The sequence below is a fragment of the Amblyomma americanum genome, chromosome 1, assembly GCF_052857255.1.
Source record: "Amblyomma americanum isolate KBUSLIRL-KWMA chromosome 1, ASM5285725v1, whole genome shotgun sequence".
Taxonomy (NCBI): Eukaryota; Metazoa; Arthropoda; class Arachnida; order Ixodida; family Ixodidae; genus Amblyomma; species Amblyomma americanum.
This window is the reverse complement of record NC_135497.1, coordinates 119,354,280-119,367,331: the sequence shown is the minus strand read 5'-3', so window position 1 is coordinate 119,367,331 and position 13,052 is coordinate 119,354,280. Positions and strand designations below refer to the sequence as shown.

The 13,052-nt window shown below is 47.1% G+C and overlaps 1 protein-coding gene across 2 annotated transcripts in view; it reads right to left on the bottom strand.

The window, feature by feature from the left end:
- LOC144113546 (uncharacterized) overlaps positions 1 to 13,052 on the bottom strand; it is a 65,390-nt gene that overhangs the window by 37,384 nt on the left and 14,954 nt on the right. For both annotated transcript variants that reach the window (XM_077646678.1, XM_077646679.1), the window contains exons 17-31: positions 11,282 to 11,418; positions 11,102 to 11,222; positions 10,861 to 10,997; positions 10,124 to 10,268; positions 9,909 to 10,057; positions 9,723 to 9,843; positions 9,490 to 9,641; positions 9,292 to 9,400; positions 2,545 to 2,699; positions 2,360 to 2,483; positions 1,677 to 1,813; positions 1,401 to 1,590; positions 1,165 to 1,313; positions 961 to 1,081; positions 103 to 248 (exon numbers count right to left, since the gene is read on the bottom strand). In XM_077646678.1, coding sequence (XP_077502804.1) covers positions 103 to 248; positions 961 to 1,081; positions 1,165 to 1,313; positions 1,401 to 1,590; positions 1,677 to 1,813; positions 2,360 to 2,483; positions 2,545 to 2,699; positions 9,292 to 9,400; positions 9,490 to 9,641; positions 9,723 to 9,843; positions 9,909 to 10,057; positions 10,124 to 10,268; positions 10,861 to 10,997; positions 11,102 to 11,222; positions 11,282 to 11,418 — 2,093 coding nt within the window. The remainder of the gene's footprint in view (positions 1 to 102; positions 249 to 960; positions 1,082 to 1,164; positions 1,314 to 1,400; positions 1,591 to 1,676; positions 1,814 to 2,359; positions 2,484 to 2,544; positions 2,700 to 9,291; positions 9,401 to 9,489; positions 9,642 to 9,722; positions 9,844 to 9,908; positions 10,058 to 10,123; positions 10,269 to 10,860; positions 10,998 to 11,101; positions 11,223 to 11,281; positions 11,419 to 13,052) is intronic.

Sequence of the window (13,052 nt, the reverse complement as noted above, 5' to 3'; positions counted from 1 at the left end):
GAAAGAACGTAGAAGACGTTGAGACTAAACTATTAGAGGCTAGCCAGATGCGGATGAGCAGCGGAAAGCCTTTTTTTTCTTTTTCATTACGCGGTGACTCACCAACTTGTCCCGCCTGGCACGTCCAGTTGTACGCGTTGTACAGGTCCCGCACGTAGTGCAAAACATGGGGCGTTTGAGGAAGGACCCTGTGAGCGCACTTCATGTTCAGCTTCGAACTGACGCATTCCTGATAAGTGGTGACGGCCCTATGGATAATAATAAAAAAAGGAATGTGCAAGAACAAGGTTATCCTCACCGGCACTCCAACAACTCTACTCCCGCTGGTAGAGATGCAACCAAGAACTTTTCCTCCCCTTCCGCAACTCAATTACGCATCGTCTACACAGCAATATTAAATCAATAGCAAAACTATCCGATCACGGGCTACAAATTCAGTCATCCAGTCATCAGACACTGAAATTGTCTGCCCAACGAGGCATTAAATTCCACTTTCCGATGCATTGCTGACATGCGTTTCGCGCGACACTTTGTTGGCCCGACTGTAAAACATATCGCTTCAAACATAATTGCCAAGAATTGGGTTTTTCGGCTTCTGTTGTCGTTCTGAACTGTCCGTTTAATGGCTATTTTACAGCACACCAAATTTTGCTACCAGTGATGTTTGATACACAGCCTGTTGCATGAGACTGGCGATGCGTTGCAAAAAAAAACAAGTGTGAAGAGACGATACTCTGCAAACACTTTATATACTCTACATACATACTCTCAAACGATACTCTACAAACATACATACATACTCTACAAACTACATGCATACTCTAGAGACATACTCTACAAACGATACTCTACATACAAGTGAAAGCAGAACAAACACGGCTGGTTGCGTCTCATAGAATTTCACCTTTTTACATCGAGTCCAAAGGTTTTGTTATATTCATTTGGAGGTGTTGTTCTTACGTGCACGCCGCTTCCGTCTTCCATGCGCTAACTTCCTCGGGATTCAGGCCGTGAACGGTCGCGTTGAGCTGCCTCGAGCAGTTCTCCAGGTGTCCCAGAACCAATAGCGGGTTGCACACGGCTATACGTCCACAAAGGGCACGAAGAGACAGCAGCAACAAGATACAGTAAGACAAACAATTTTACCGCATCACAGCGAATTACCTTTTGGAGTTGCGGGTTCACAAGTCCACTCGTATTTCCGGTACAGTTCGTCGGTGTAGTATCGTATGAGGAGCGATTCGGTGACCTCACTGTGATTCGCACACATCCGGATTTTTTCATTGACACACTGCTGGTAGTGTTTCATGGAGCTGAAATTAAACACGCATGCATTCAAAATAAAACAAAGCCTCCCTTCTGCAGCCAAGTGAGAAATAATTAGGGTATAGAAACTGTACCTGCAGGCAACCTTGAGCATTTCTGGGTTCTGCCGCGCAGCCGCATTCGGCATAACCTTCACGTGCATGAATCCCATACACTCCATGAGAGCTTTTGTAGCAGATTTTTCAGAGCAGTGTGGCGCTTTCTTGATATGCACAACTGTCGACGTCAGGGACGGCGCCGCTGAGGACGTTGTCATCTTTCTCCCTGGGGGAAAATTTGCGGTTCATGAGCGCTTTGTCGGTTAATTGGTTTAAGGTTAACCGCGTAGAAAACAAACACGAGAGACTTACTGTGGCGGCACGTTGAGCTATATTTCGTGTACAGACCTCCAGTCAGATCGTCCATAGTGTCATCGCTGTAGACGTTTGTGTTTGGACACATCTGGCGGACCGATTTTGCCACACATGCTTGGTAGTCAGCCACAGCGCTATAACAAAAAGAATCTTGAGCATTACTCTTTAATTGACCAGTATGTAATAGAAACATTCTTAATGAACTCGACAATGTAAAATTAATTTTAAACGGAGTTAGTGCGAAGAGAAGAAGAAAAAGACAATACACTTGGTAGACTACGAACACAAGCTCTATCCTCGTTTTGAAGTAAACATGGACCAGTAAGACCTAACTTAAATTCCGATGAATTACGCTAAGAGGAGCTAAGATACGTAAGCTTTACTTTCGTCATTAAAGAAACATACTAGCCAGCAAGTTCAGTTAACGGTAACTGAGAGGTACTCGGAAAAGAAACAAGTCAGGAATAATTGCACTTTTTTATTTCGCCGCCTTAAATATGAACATGCTCATGTAAGCTAGAATTAAACAAAACTAGCAGGCATATCGCGATCACAGATACAAGCATGCACACGAGAAACTTTCCCGTAAGTCGCCACCGCATCTTCCTGCCTCCACGCCGGTGGATCGGAAGGCACGCGAACAGTTCAAGCTCAGAAGCAGCGGTCACAGTTCTACTCACACGCAGGCCCTTTGCTGCTTGTCGTCATCGTCAGGATTATCCATATTCGGAAGGACAAGCCAACTGACGATTCCCCTACAGCGGCGCAGTTTCTCCGTAACCGCTTTTTCTTTGCATTCGCCAACTGCAAGAGCAAAAGCGATTAGACGACTGGTCCCATTTGGCGTGACAGTGAGAGCACGCACCTGGCTCGGGGGCTTGGCGACACACTGACGCGTGTTTCTCCATGACTTGGTGTAAATACTGGTCCACGACAGAGTTGTTGGCTATTTCCGTAGCATTTGGCGCACATGACTCCATTATGCCAGTGAAAACGCAAGTTTTGTAGTCCTGCAGGCCCCTGGTGAAAAGCATGCAAGAAGGAAGATGATTTTAAGGAAGTCCCTGACTATGGTTTTTAATCGCTGTAGTTGTGTCGGGGAAGTTATAAATCTCAAATACAATAGCAATAATTCAGTATCTAATAGAATTAGGTATTTCAAGAAGCAGAGACACCAAATTTTGGCTGCATGTTTTGTTTGTGATGATGCGTAAGACGTTAGTACACACGTACCACTATGTTGTATTCGCCTGCAATCGGCAAATAATTTATAAGTGAATTTCTTTTCTAATGCTATTTCGACTTTAACAGATGAGCGATGGCTGCGACGCCAAGGTTCAGTATAGGCCATGTGAGGCACAAAAAAATTTACATAATCGCTTCATTTTTCTTCGCTATCATTCCGGCTCTTGAGGCAGGCTGACTTCAGCACTGTAGCAAATTAAAATGAGGAATCAGAGGTTATTTCGCAGTTTTGATGCCTGACGTGACATATTCGCAATTCCGGAAAATTTATGTGTCACCGCAAAACATTAACAAAGATGGACGCTCTATTCGGATACGCGGCGGCACTTTTATTTGGTGCTGTGCTTCGACTCGATTCGATAGCGGTCAACCTCTTCTGCCTAATCGAATTGGCGAACCACACCGATGACCACGCCATAATTGTCGCCCTGTGCAGCTCCGTATATACGAAGAGACGTCAGGACCAGATCGTTCTCAAGATAAAAGCCTTGTCAGAGAGCCGGACGTTTTGGAAGGCCCCTGCATATGTACTACCGGCTTTTCTGAAAGGTGCAGATTCCTGCATGCGGCCCTTATTCACTGCTACAAGCAAGTTGCTTTGCGGTTCGCATCAGCTAACAGCGCGTTGATTAGTAAGATGCTGCATTTTTGTGCAGCCGGTTGCGGTTCCTTCATTAGAGTAGCATGAAATGATGGCATGAGGAGCAGCGAGCTTATTGGGATTGCTGTAAATCTGCAGTTCCTTATGGCACGCACTGAAACCGAGAATTCCGAAACAGCGTTTGAACGCCTTATGTGGGAGCCGAGCCGCGTCGGCATTAACCCACATAGCATGCCATGGAACAAGGGGCCCTCGTATAGTTCTCTTTTAGAAACACTAGCGCCATGCTTGACATACCAAAAAAAGGTAAACAACTGTTTACCGAAGCGAACGTATGCGGAAGTTACTTGGCGCTTGTCCTTTTTTACACAGACCAATCTGTTTCCGCAGACCGATTCGATGCCTGTGTCTACTGACTGACAGTTTCGTATTGTGTCAGCCCTACATGCGAGTTCGAGAAAATTAAGCAGCATCAGAACATGATGAGCGGGCAGTTCGCAACATCATCTTGCAGGTCTCAAACAAGAACGGATTTAAAGAGAAATAAGCGGGGCGGAGGGGAGGTTCGGTTAGCGGTTCAGAAAGCGAGTGATAAACCCTGGAGATATCACCTGTTGATGCACTATCTACGACTGTCCCTCTAATTATCTCATCACCCACTTGTCTTTCATTACGGCGGCCCAGCTCTGAGCGCACCGTCGCTTTTGCATACGGCCATGCTGAGCAAGCGACTGTTAGCACCACGGCTTACTCGACGAGGCCAAGCATCAATTACAGCAACGTAAAAACAGCTGTAGGTACTAGGAAACCTCCAGAACGAGCTCAGTTTTCAATCCCGGCGCGCCTACAAAACGAAACAGCGATCACAACACGATCGTACGACCTTAAATGATCACAAGATAAGTTGACTACCGGAAAGGTAAAATCTGTCCCGAGTGAAATGGTTCGAAAAAACGAATACGGTCACGGTCACTTTTTTTTCAGTGCTCAGTATTTTAATAAAACAAGAAGTGGCAGGGTTTTAACGTATCTACACAGAACAGATGCGAGAGCATGTGTTTATCCTGGTTGCCTCATTTTTTTCCTTTTGCTGGGTCTTCGGCACGTCTGGCGACGATATTAGACACAGTTTAAGCTCTGATCGAGGTTAAGATGATCTGATCTGTACGCGCCACAGATGGAAGTTGATGAAGACGACGATGTGCAGTGCACACAGCGAGTGTGTGTTGCAGTTAACACGAGGCGGGTTCGGCTGCGGCGATAGCCTATAGTGCTCTCGTGCAGTGGCCAGCGAAGCTGATTAGTTCGCGCCTCCGTGGGTTCGAAACCCAGTCGCAGCAATATTTATTTTATTTCTGCAACCTCAAGGTCATAGACACCGCAAGGTTCTTGGTTGGGTATGACCCCGTTGACTAGAAATGACAGTTGGTTTTTCGTAGGCGGGCCAAATCCGAATTAAGTGCGCTAGCGCTGCGTGTCCATTGTTTCGCACTGTTTATCGTCCACGTAGGGTGTCTCGATGGGCCAGCGCCGCTTTCAGGGTGAAGACAACGCTCTCGGCGGGGGCATGTTGGGTCCCACTCTCCCGTTCAGCTGCATTGAGCGCAATGCGGCGGCGCGCCGTTTCGAAGAGAAAACTGCAGATGACGCGTGGAATTCAGGAAATGCGGTGTTATACTGAGACAGACCGGTACCAGAGATTGTCTGAACAGTGGATAGGGGGAAGTTACTCTGAAGTATACCAGCTTTCGCAGCTAATCTGCCGGGAAAGTCAGCGCCTTATGAACAGTCAGTGCACTCATGCGTGTTGGTTCTCTTCTGTAGCGTTCATTTTGCGCTTTGTTCCTTCATAATCGCATTCTTACAACTTGCGTAGCATATTCCACTGCAATCTCTTGGCCCAGATACTCTACATTTCAATTACTTTTCCAACAATCAGGATTACTTATTTCGAGCCACGAAATCAATGCGAAAAGGTGCGTTTTATGGCTGCTAATTTAAATAACTATGAGGATGCAAAGATAGCTTGTGCATTATACCTCCGTTCCCAGCAGAAATTGTTCTGGAAAACAAGCGTTTCGCATGCCTTACCTCTCATAATTCGGGGTTAACTGTCGGTCAGGCAGTCTGGTTTGACCTGCGATTGGCAAGTTTTTCGGCGCGCGCTGTTACGAGCAAAGCCAAATAGCCGGTGCACTTTAATAGCGCAGGCAGAACACCCGGGAACACAACAGTCCCTCATAACTTCGTCTCTGACTGCTGCATCACACACACTACGAGCTAACTTCAAGAAAAGGGGAGTGGCCTGTTTTCGCCTCGGTTTGGCAAGTCTTGTGCGTTCTCTGCCGCCTTTCTCCGCTTATTAGAGGCGCCTCGCTGTCGTTACACGTCGCGGCCTTTCTTCTACCGATTACGGCCACCTCGGTGAACATCGCACGTTCTGCCGTTCTGTCCACGCTGTCAGAAGTCGCATGCTTTATCCGCCTGACCACAAGCGATTGCACTAGGCAAAGGCCAAGAATGCCAAGAACGCAGGCCAAGAAAGCTGAAAGGCGAGCGTTAAAACCTGCCAGGCTACATCAAAATTTCCCGAGCGACTTCTTCACAACCTGCTCACAAAGGCGTTTCCCAATAAGGCAGCCGTAAGGCGCTCTTGCGGGTAAGCGAGTATGCCAAGCTCTCGTCGTAGCGTCTTGTTCAGTTTATTATTTCTTTTATCTTAGTGCCACGAAGGCATTATTACCCCTCCCCCCTCTCTACTTTGCGCCAGCTCACTAAGAATATCATGGCGCCAAACCTATCTTCTGTGCGTCAGTAAGCAAAGAAACCGCGGCTGCGTGACGCGAACGAAAGGCGGCTTTTTCCCCCAGTAATGGTTTATTTTCCTTTTTTTTCGTATCGCTTTTAAAGAAACCACAACTGGGTAAAAAAAAGTCTTTTCATTGCCTTCACGCAGCCACGTCAGTAAAATTCGTTACGCATGTTTTGGGCAACCATGTCCTATAGATTATTTTTTTTTTCCTCTTTCGATGAGAGCAGCGGGGATGAGAGCTTGTCGGTCGTGTTCACTAGCCCGCGTCTTCCTGCGTGCTTTACCTCAAACGTGGTTTTCCAACTATAGCCCAGACTCATTCCTTAATGAGAGTTCTATTGCCTTGCCCGACGACTATCGAGTGAGACAGCAAGCAAACGTTTCTTAGCAACTGGAGCAGGCGGTTCCGCAGAAGCGAGTAAGGGGTTCGATCCCAACCGCGGTGGCCGAGTTTCGATGGAGGCGAAACGCAAAGGCGCCCGTGTGCTGCGCGATGTCAGTGCACGTTAAAGATCCCCACGTGGTCGAAATTATTTCGGAGCCCTCCACTACGGCACTCTCTCTTTCCTCTTTTACTCCAACCTCCCTCCCTTCACTTACCGCGCGGTTCGGGTGTCCATCGAGACTGTATGCGAGACAATTACTGCGCCATTTCCTTTCCTCAAAAACCAATTTTCAATTGCTCGGCTACTGATCCGGAGTTCCCGGGTTCGAACCCGACCGCGGCGGCTGCGTTTTTATGGAGGCAAAACGCTAAGGCGGCCGTGTGCTGTGCGATTTCAGAGCACGTTAAAGATTCCGGTTATTCCGGAGCCCTCCACTACGGCACCTTTCTTCCTTTTTCCTTTCACTCCCTCCTTTGTCCCTTCCCTTACGGCGCGGTTCAGGTGTCCAACGATATATGAGACAGATGATGCGCCATTTCCTTTCCCCCCAAACCAATTATTATTAATTTTTTACTGTGTTGCTCGGGCACCTCTTTCGTAATTCACTCTGGCAGGAACAATGGGATTTAAATTATTAGTAGTTATCAGGGGCTGATTTTGTGAGGTCTCTTTGTGGATCAGTCGCTTTTGATGATTTTTCTTCCTGTTTTGAAAGGAACAATAAATTGTTAAGTTAAACTTGTCCTCGAATAAAGCGACTTAGTCACTACGAATTAGGAAGACGTCGTCGCATCGCATCGTCAGTCTACGTGTAGTCTACACCATTCAAAAGTAAACGCAAATAAACTGAATTATTTTGTAGCAGCACAAGCCACTAAGAGAAGCAGTTCAGAAAATATGACCATTTGGTTTCAGACGTGTCCTCAGCTTTTTACTCCAGAGGCGACAGATTACTTGGAAGAGAAATTTTACATTATTACGTGGAATTTTTCACATACGGTACCGCAGCAAGACAAGTGCACTTCAGAGAAAGTTGGAGAAGTGGATGTTGACTACGCAATTTGACAGGTCATGCATGCTCCGCGCTGCTTGTATACAAGAGAAACTTGAGGCCTTGTGAACAGTCTTTAGGTTCACAACAACAAAAACAGCATAATTTCATGGAACTCGGTGACCCTAATATAGTCCATATTATCACTATCAAGGAACACAAATAACTGTTTCTTTTTTTTAAAGTGCAGCCGTTGACTAGGAAACACAGCAGTACGTAATAACCTTTAGATTATCGTGTAGTCGGAGCGAGTGCATCATGCATAAAATATGCACAAAACCGCAAAACCACTACTGCCACGAGTGAAACAAGTATGTACAGTCTATTTTCAGATCAGTAGCATTATTACAGTCGCCACGCGACCGCACAGAAAACGTGCCAGACGCATAGCGCCCTGCACGCAACTGACGCATGGGACCCAACATGCCGCTGCGAGGGGGAAACGGCGGTGCGGGGTAGTACAAAGGGTGTCCCCATTCTGAAAGCGGAGGCGAGCGGACATCGAGGCACCCTACGTCCTCCTACCACCTATGTCACGTGACCTTGTTAAGTCATCAGAACGTGCCAAGTGTATATACAGGTAGTTTCACCTAAGACTTTACAATTTTTTTTTAAAAAACAGGCTTTTTGAGTTATAAGACCGCTTTTCTCGGCATAACACTGTCAGCGGACTGGAGTTGCCCGAACCTTGACGTCGAAGCCATAGAAGTACAATCAAATTATCTACCGGTCACAGGCAAACACGATGTGGTGATCCCTGTATACTAACGTGTTATGAATCATTACAAGGAAGAAAATACGCAAACAAAAAGTTGGATATATACTCCTTTAAGTCGGATATTGTACGCTTACAAGTACTGGGGCCGCATTTTGTAACGTTTCATTTCGTTTGCTCTTAATTTAGCCCTTTGCAGCTTTTCACTGCTCCCGGTGGCATAGGCTGTAGAGGACGACGTCACACTTGTGGTGGCAGAAGCACATCCATGATGCCAGTTACTTGCATAACTGCGTTGCATGCCCATATGCCGCGTCGACTGGCGTCAATGCCGATGAATGACGTAGCAACGACGCGCTTCTTCGGTGCTGTCTTCCGACTCCGGAAAGAAATAGCGCGCTGGTTTCGCGACGAATTGACGCAGCAAGGTACCTTTGACACGGCCGGACTGGATGCGGTGGTGGTAAGGTGGCTAGCAGCGGTTACGCGGCCAGACCGGCCGTGCCTGTGATTGGTCGCTTGCCTCCCCACTTGTCACGATTGACGTCACAACCAAGTCAAATGAAAACGAAATGAAACGTTACAAAGTACAGCCTCTGGAATTACGAAACGCCATTTGATCATGAGATAAATAAGAATGGCGATTATAACCAGTTCTAGAAGAGCGGATTGTATTAATCTGCTGTCGCCGGAAAATCAGCGTGAAGCGTTCAAGCAACACTGTTCTCTCGGCGACCCACCTTGTAGAGCGTATGCGACGCAGTCGCTTCTCAAAAAAAAAGGAAAATATAATCGCACTTACTGACAAGAATCCTGCATCGAAAAAGATAATGCGGCATTCGGTCTGACAATAAAGTCAATGAACCCCCTGCATTCCTTCATTTTCGCCGTCAGAGCTTCGGAGGTACAACCTGGAGGAAAACAACAATCAACATGTGCGCTTGAATAATAAACAAGCGCTAAACGAATATTGCGAGCATGGTTTGAACACAGAGCTTACTCTTCTCCGGCGCCTGCACGCACGCCCAGGAATACTTGTTGTAGTACTCAATCATATATTTTAGGACGTTTGAGTTCTGCGTGAAGACAACTCCGTCTCCACAGACGCCTTTGATTGACTGCATCATGCAGATTTCGTAACTCTTCAAGTGTCTGTGAATAAGAGGCGTGTACAGTGTTGAGTATAGTTTGCGAGCAAATAGGAAAATATGTACGCATTCGCACTACACTTACCGGCAGGTTTCCGCAACCTCCGATGGAGAGTGGAAAACCGACACGTCTTTGGCGACAAGGACGTCAATGATGCCAGCACATTCAACCAAATTTTTGCCAATCTTGGCGTTGCAGGCTGAACCTAACACCAATGAAAGAAATGAATGTCGTAACGAAGGAAATTGTGTTTTATTTGAGTTCACTAACCTGATGTAATTCCTAACTTGCACGTCCACCTATAGTCTTCGTATACATTGATGAACTGCTTGAGTTCGTCTGATTCCAGAAGCTTATCATACTTCAAGCACGATGCTGGTATTTTAGAATTGATGCATTGTTTGAACAGGTTGTTGTTCCTAGCCAAATTAAACACAATGAAAATATTAATACGTCGCACAGGGTGCACGTAAGCACAAACTTACTTGCAAGCCGTCTTGAGGAAAGCGATGAGGGTTTTGTCTTTCGCAAACGGTCGAACTTTTACCTTGATGAAGCCAAGGCACTCACTTGCCCTTTGCCCCAGAGTTCTTGCGTCACATTTAGGGGAGACCTCAAGCGAGGGTTTCGCTGAAGGGAGGCAATAAAACAGACGAGAGAAGCTAATAAGCATGCTCAGCTAACCCATAGAGAAGCATTCAGCTGCCCTGCCTTGTTCAGCACTGGCTGCTTAAGAGCTGTGTTTACATTCACAAAGAAGGAAGTTATTCGCGGCAAGTGGGCCTCGACCAGCAAGTGCTCGACGATCGCCATCGAGCCGCTATTGCGCCTCTTGTTGCTTCATACTGAGTTCTCAATAAAATTAAAGTCAAAGAAAGATGGCTGAGCATTGTCAGTAAAATGTGATCATGCCGGATGACTACAGAGAATGACAAAAAAAGCTGCATCAACAAATCAGCCAGACCGCGTGCACGATGCGTGTGAAAAAAGTTTACACTCTTGTACGAGGGATGAAAGTTCTGCTTTTACCTCGTGCTTACAGCACAATTTTTTTTCGCTTTCGAATAAAAACGCCATTCACACTAACACTTAAGCGACGAAATTCCTTCATACGTAGGCTGCGATCAAGCAGAGAAAGAAAACCTGTCTTCATTCGGGAAAAGTTCCCCCATTTCTCACTGAATAACGCATAACCTCGACATATGCAAAATATGAACCTTACATCCTTCACACGTCCAGTTGTACTCGCTGTAAAGACCAGCCGTGGCGTTGTCAAAGTTGAATGTTGCAAGCACAGAATCTTGGAAGCATACTGAACGAACTGCCTGCTCTGCGCACTCTTGATACCGGTGGACACCTCTGCGCAGAAACAAATGAGATGATTGTGTTCGATAAGCTACCCATCTCTTTTAAGAAAATGTTCACTTTCATCCTGCGATTGCGCAGGATTACTGGGCGCTTACTTGCACGCAGCGGAGAGATTTTCCTCCGAAGATTCGTCCACAAGTGGGATGACATCGGACGAGATTATCGGGGAACATTTTTCGAGTACTGAAGTCATAACTTGAGTGGAGCAGTTTGTCCCTGAAATGCGAAAGAAATATAAGCACAACTGCTTCGAAACTCAGTTCCTCTCTTCTCACCATTCTCCATGCATGTCCAGTTGTATTTGGTGAACATGTTCTTCGTCAGCTTGTTTAACAAGTTTATGTCGAATTCAACGTCCGGGCAAAGGGAGTTTCCATGGTATATGATGCAGTCTTGATACTTTTTGTTACCCCTGTAAAGCACGGCGAATGATTACGAGACGCTCCGTAATGAAGTGTAACAATAGCAGGGGCAGCTCAATTCGCGGACTTAAATACACAGGTGTCTTAAGGTGACGCTCTCGACATTTCCTTATCCCTCGACGGTCGTCTTTCCCCCTTGTCTGTTGTCCTAAGTGCGCTTTATATAATTTTTGAAAATGAAAAACCAACTAGCTCAGATGTCAATTCTGCTTGAGGTCGTCTTTCCTGCTGACTTTTACGCAATGGCAAATTCTGGTTGTCACGCACTTGCAGCTGCGAGAAAGGGGCGCTTGCTCTTCACTTCCGATGAGAGCTTCTGGTGAAGATCAGGCTCTAAGCATTGTGACATTCCTTGTGTGCTACGAGGTACATTCCTTGTGTGTGCTACGAGGTACATTCCTTGTGTGTGCTACGAGGTACATTCCATGTGTGTGCTACGAGGTTCCACGTTCGACGGCGCGGCGTAGACGGAGACCCAGATGACAGGCATCATCAATTACCCAGCCATGCTCGTTGAGAGTGACAACCAGAACGAAGGGGTTTAAGCCCAACCAGACCCGCCGCCGCCGCCGCGGGGAAACAGGCTTTATCCTCCCCAATTGGCGTGGCGGTTTCAGGGGCGGCCCTCCCGGGCACATTCTAGGACAAGGGAACTGTCAGCGATCCAGAGCGCGCTGTACCACAGCCGACGCTATGCGCTACCGCGAAGACAACATTCTTTCCCTCGGACTCAACACGTGAGGGGGGCGAGACAATAAGTGCGGTGGTATGTTTGTGCGCCCAAGTGAAAGCCCTAGCCCCCCTCCTTCCCCTCCGGCGTGGGCGTCCTCACCCTAGGGAGTGTGGAGAAGAGGATATAAAAATCGAGCAGCAGTACGGAAGGAGCACGCTCAGGACGACATCGTTCGCGAAGAGGGCCTTCAGCGCCGAAGCCCGACGGCGTGCAGCTTCTGCCAGCAACCGCTCGAGCCCAACTCCGGAGCCACTCCATCGCCCCCATGAAGTCGTCGGCACGTAAGCTCGGACGCCCCAGCCTCTGATGTATAATCTTAATCATGTGTAATTATTGAATATATCTGTTTGTTTGAACTGAGCCATACGGTGTCTCTTTGCCTCTCCGTCCCGTGTGGACCTGCGCATTATGGGGGTCATCACACTGGTGTCAGAAGTGGGGTCTCAAAAGCAAATGTCCTCTGAATGCTGTGACATTCATGACTTCAAAATTGTAATCAAAAGGGAATCACGGGACTGATTGTGGGACTTTTACCCCCATTTGAGAGGCTTGAGGCACTGGAGGGCTTGAGAAAAAAAAATGTCTGTATCTGAGGGAGCTCCCACTCCACAGCCGTCGCTCGGAGCAAGCATGCTGGCATTAGGAAGCGTCATTCCGACGTTTACGGGAGATAAGGCAGGGGTTCCAATCTGCGATTTCTTTTCCATGCTAGAAGAGATTGGGAAAATGGGGGGATGGTCCGATGCTCAAATGCTGGGAATGGCGAGGTGTAAGATGGCAGGAGCTGCTCATGATTTTGCATGGCGAGACGAAAAAGTAAAATCCACAAAATCATTTGCGGAATTTAAGAAGCTCGCGTTTGAGCATTTCGACACTGAACCACGTCACGTG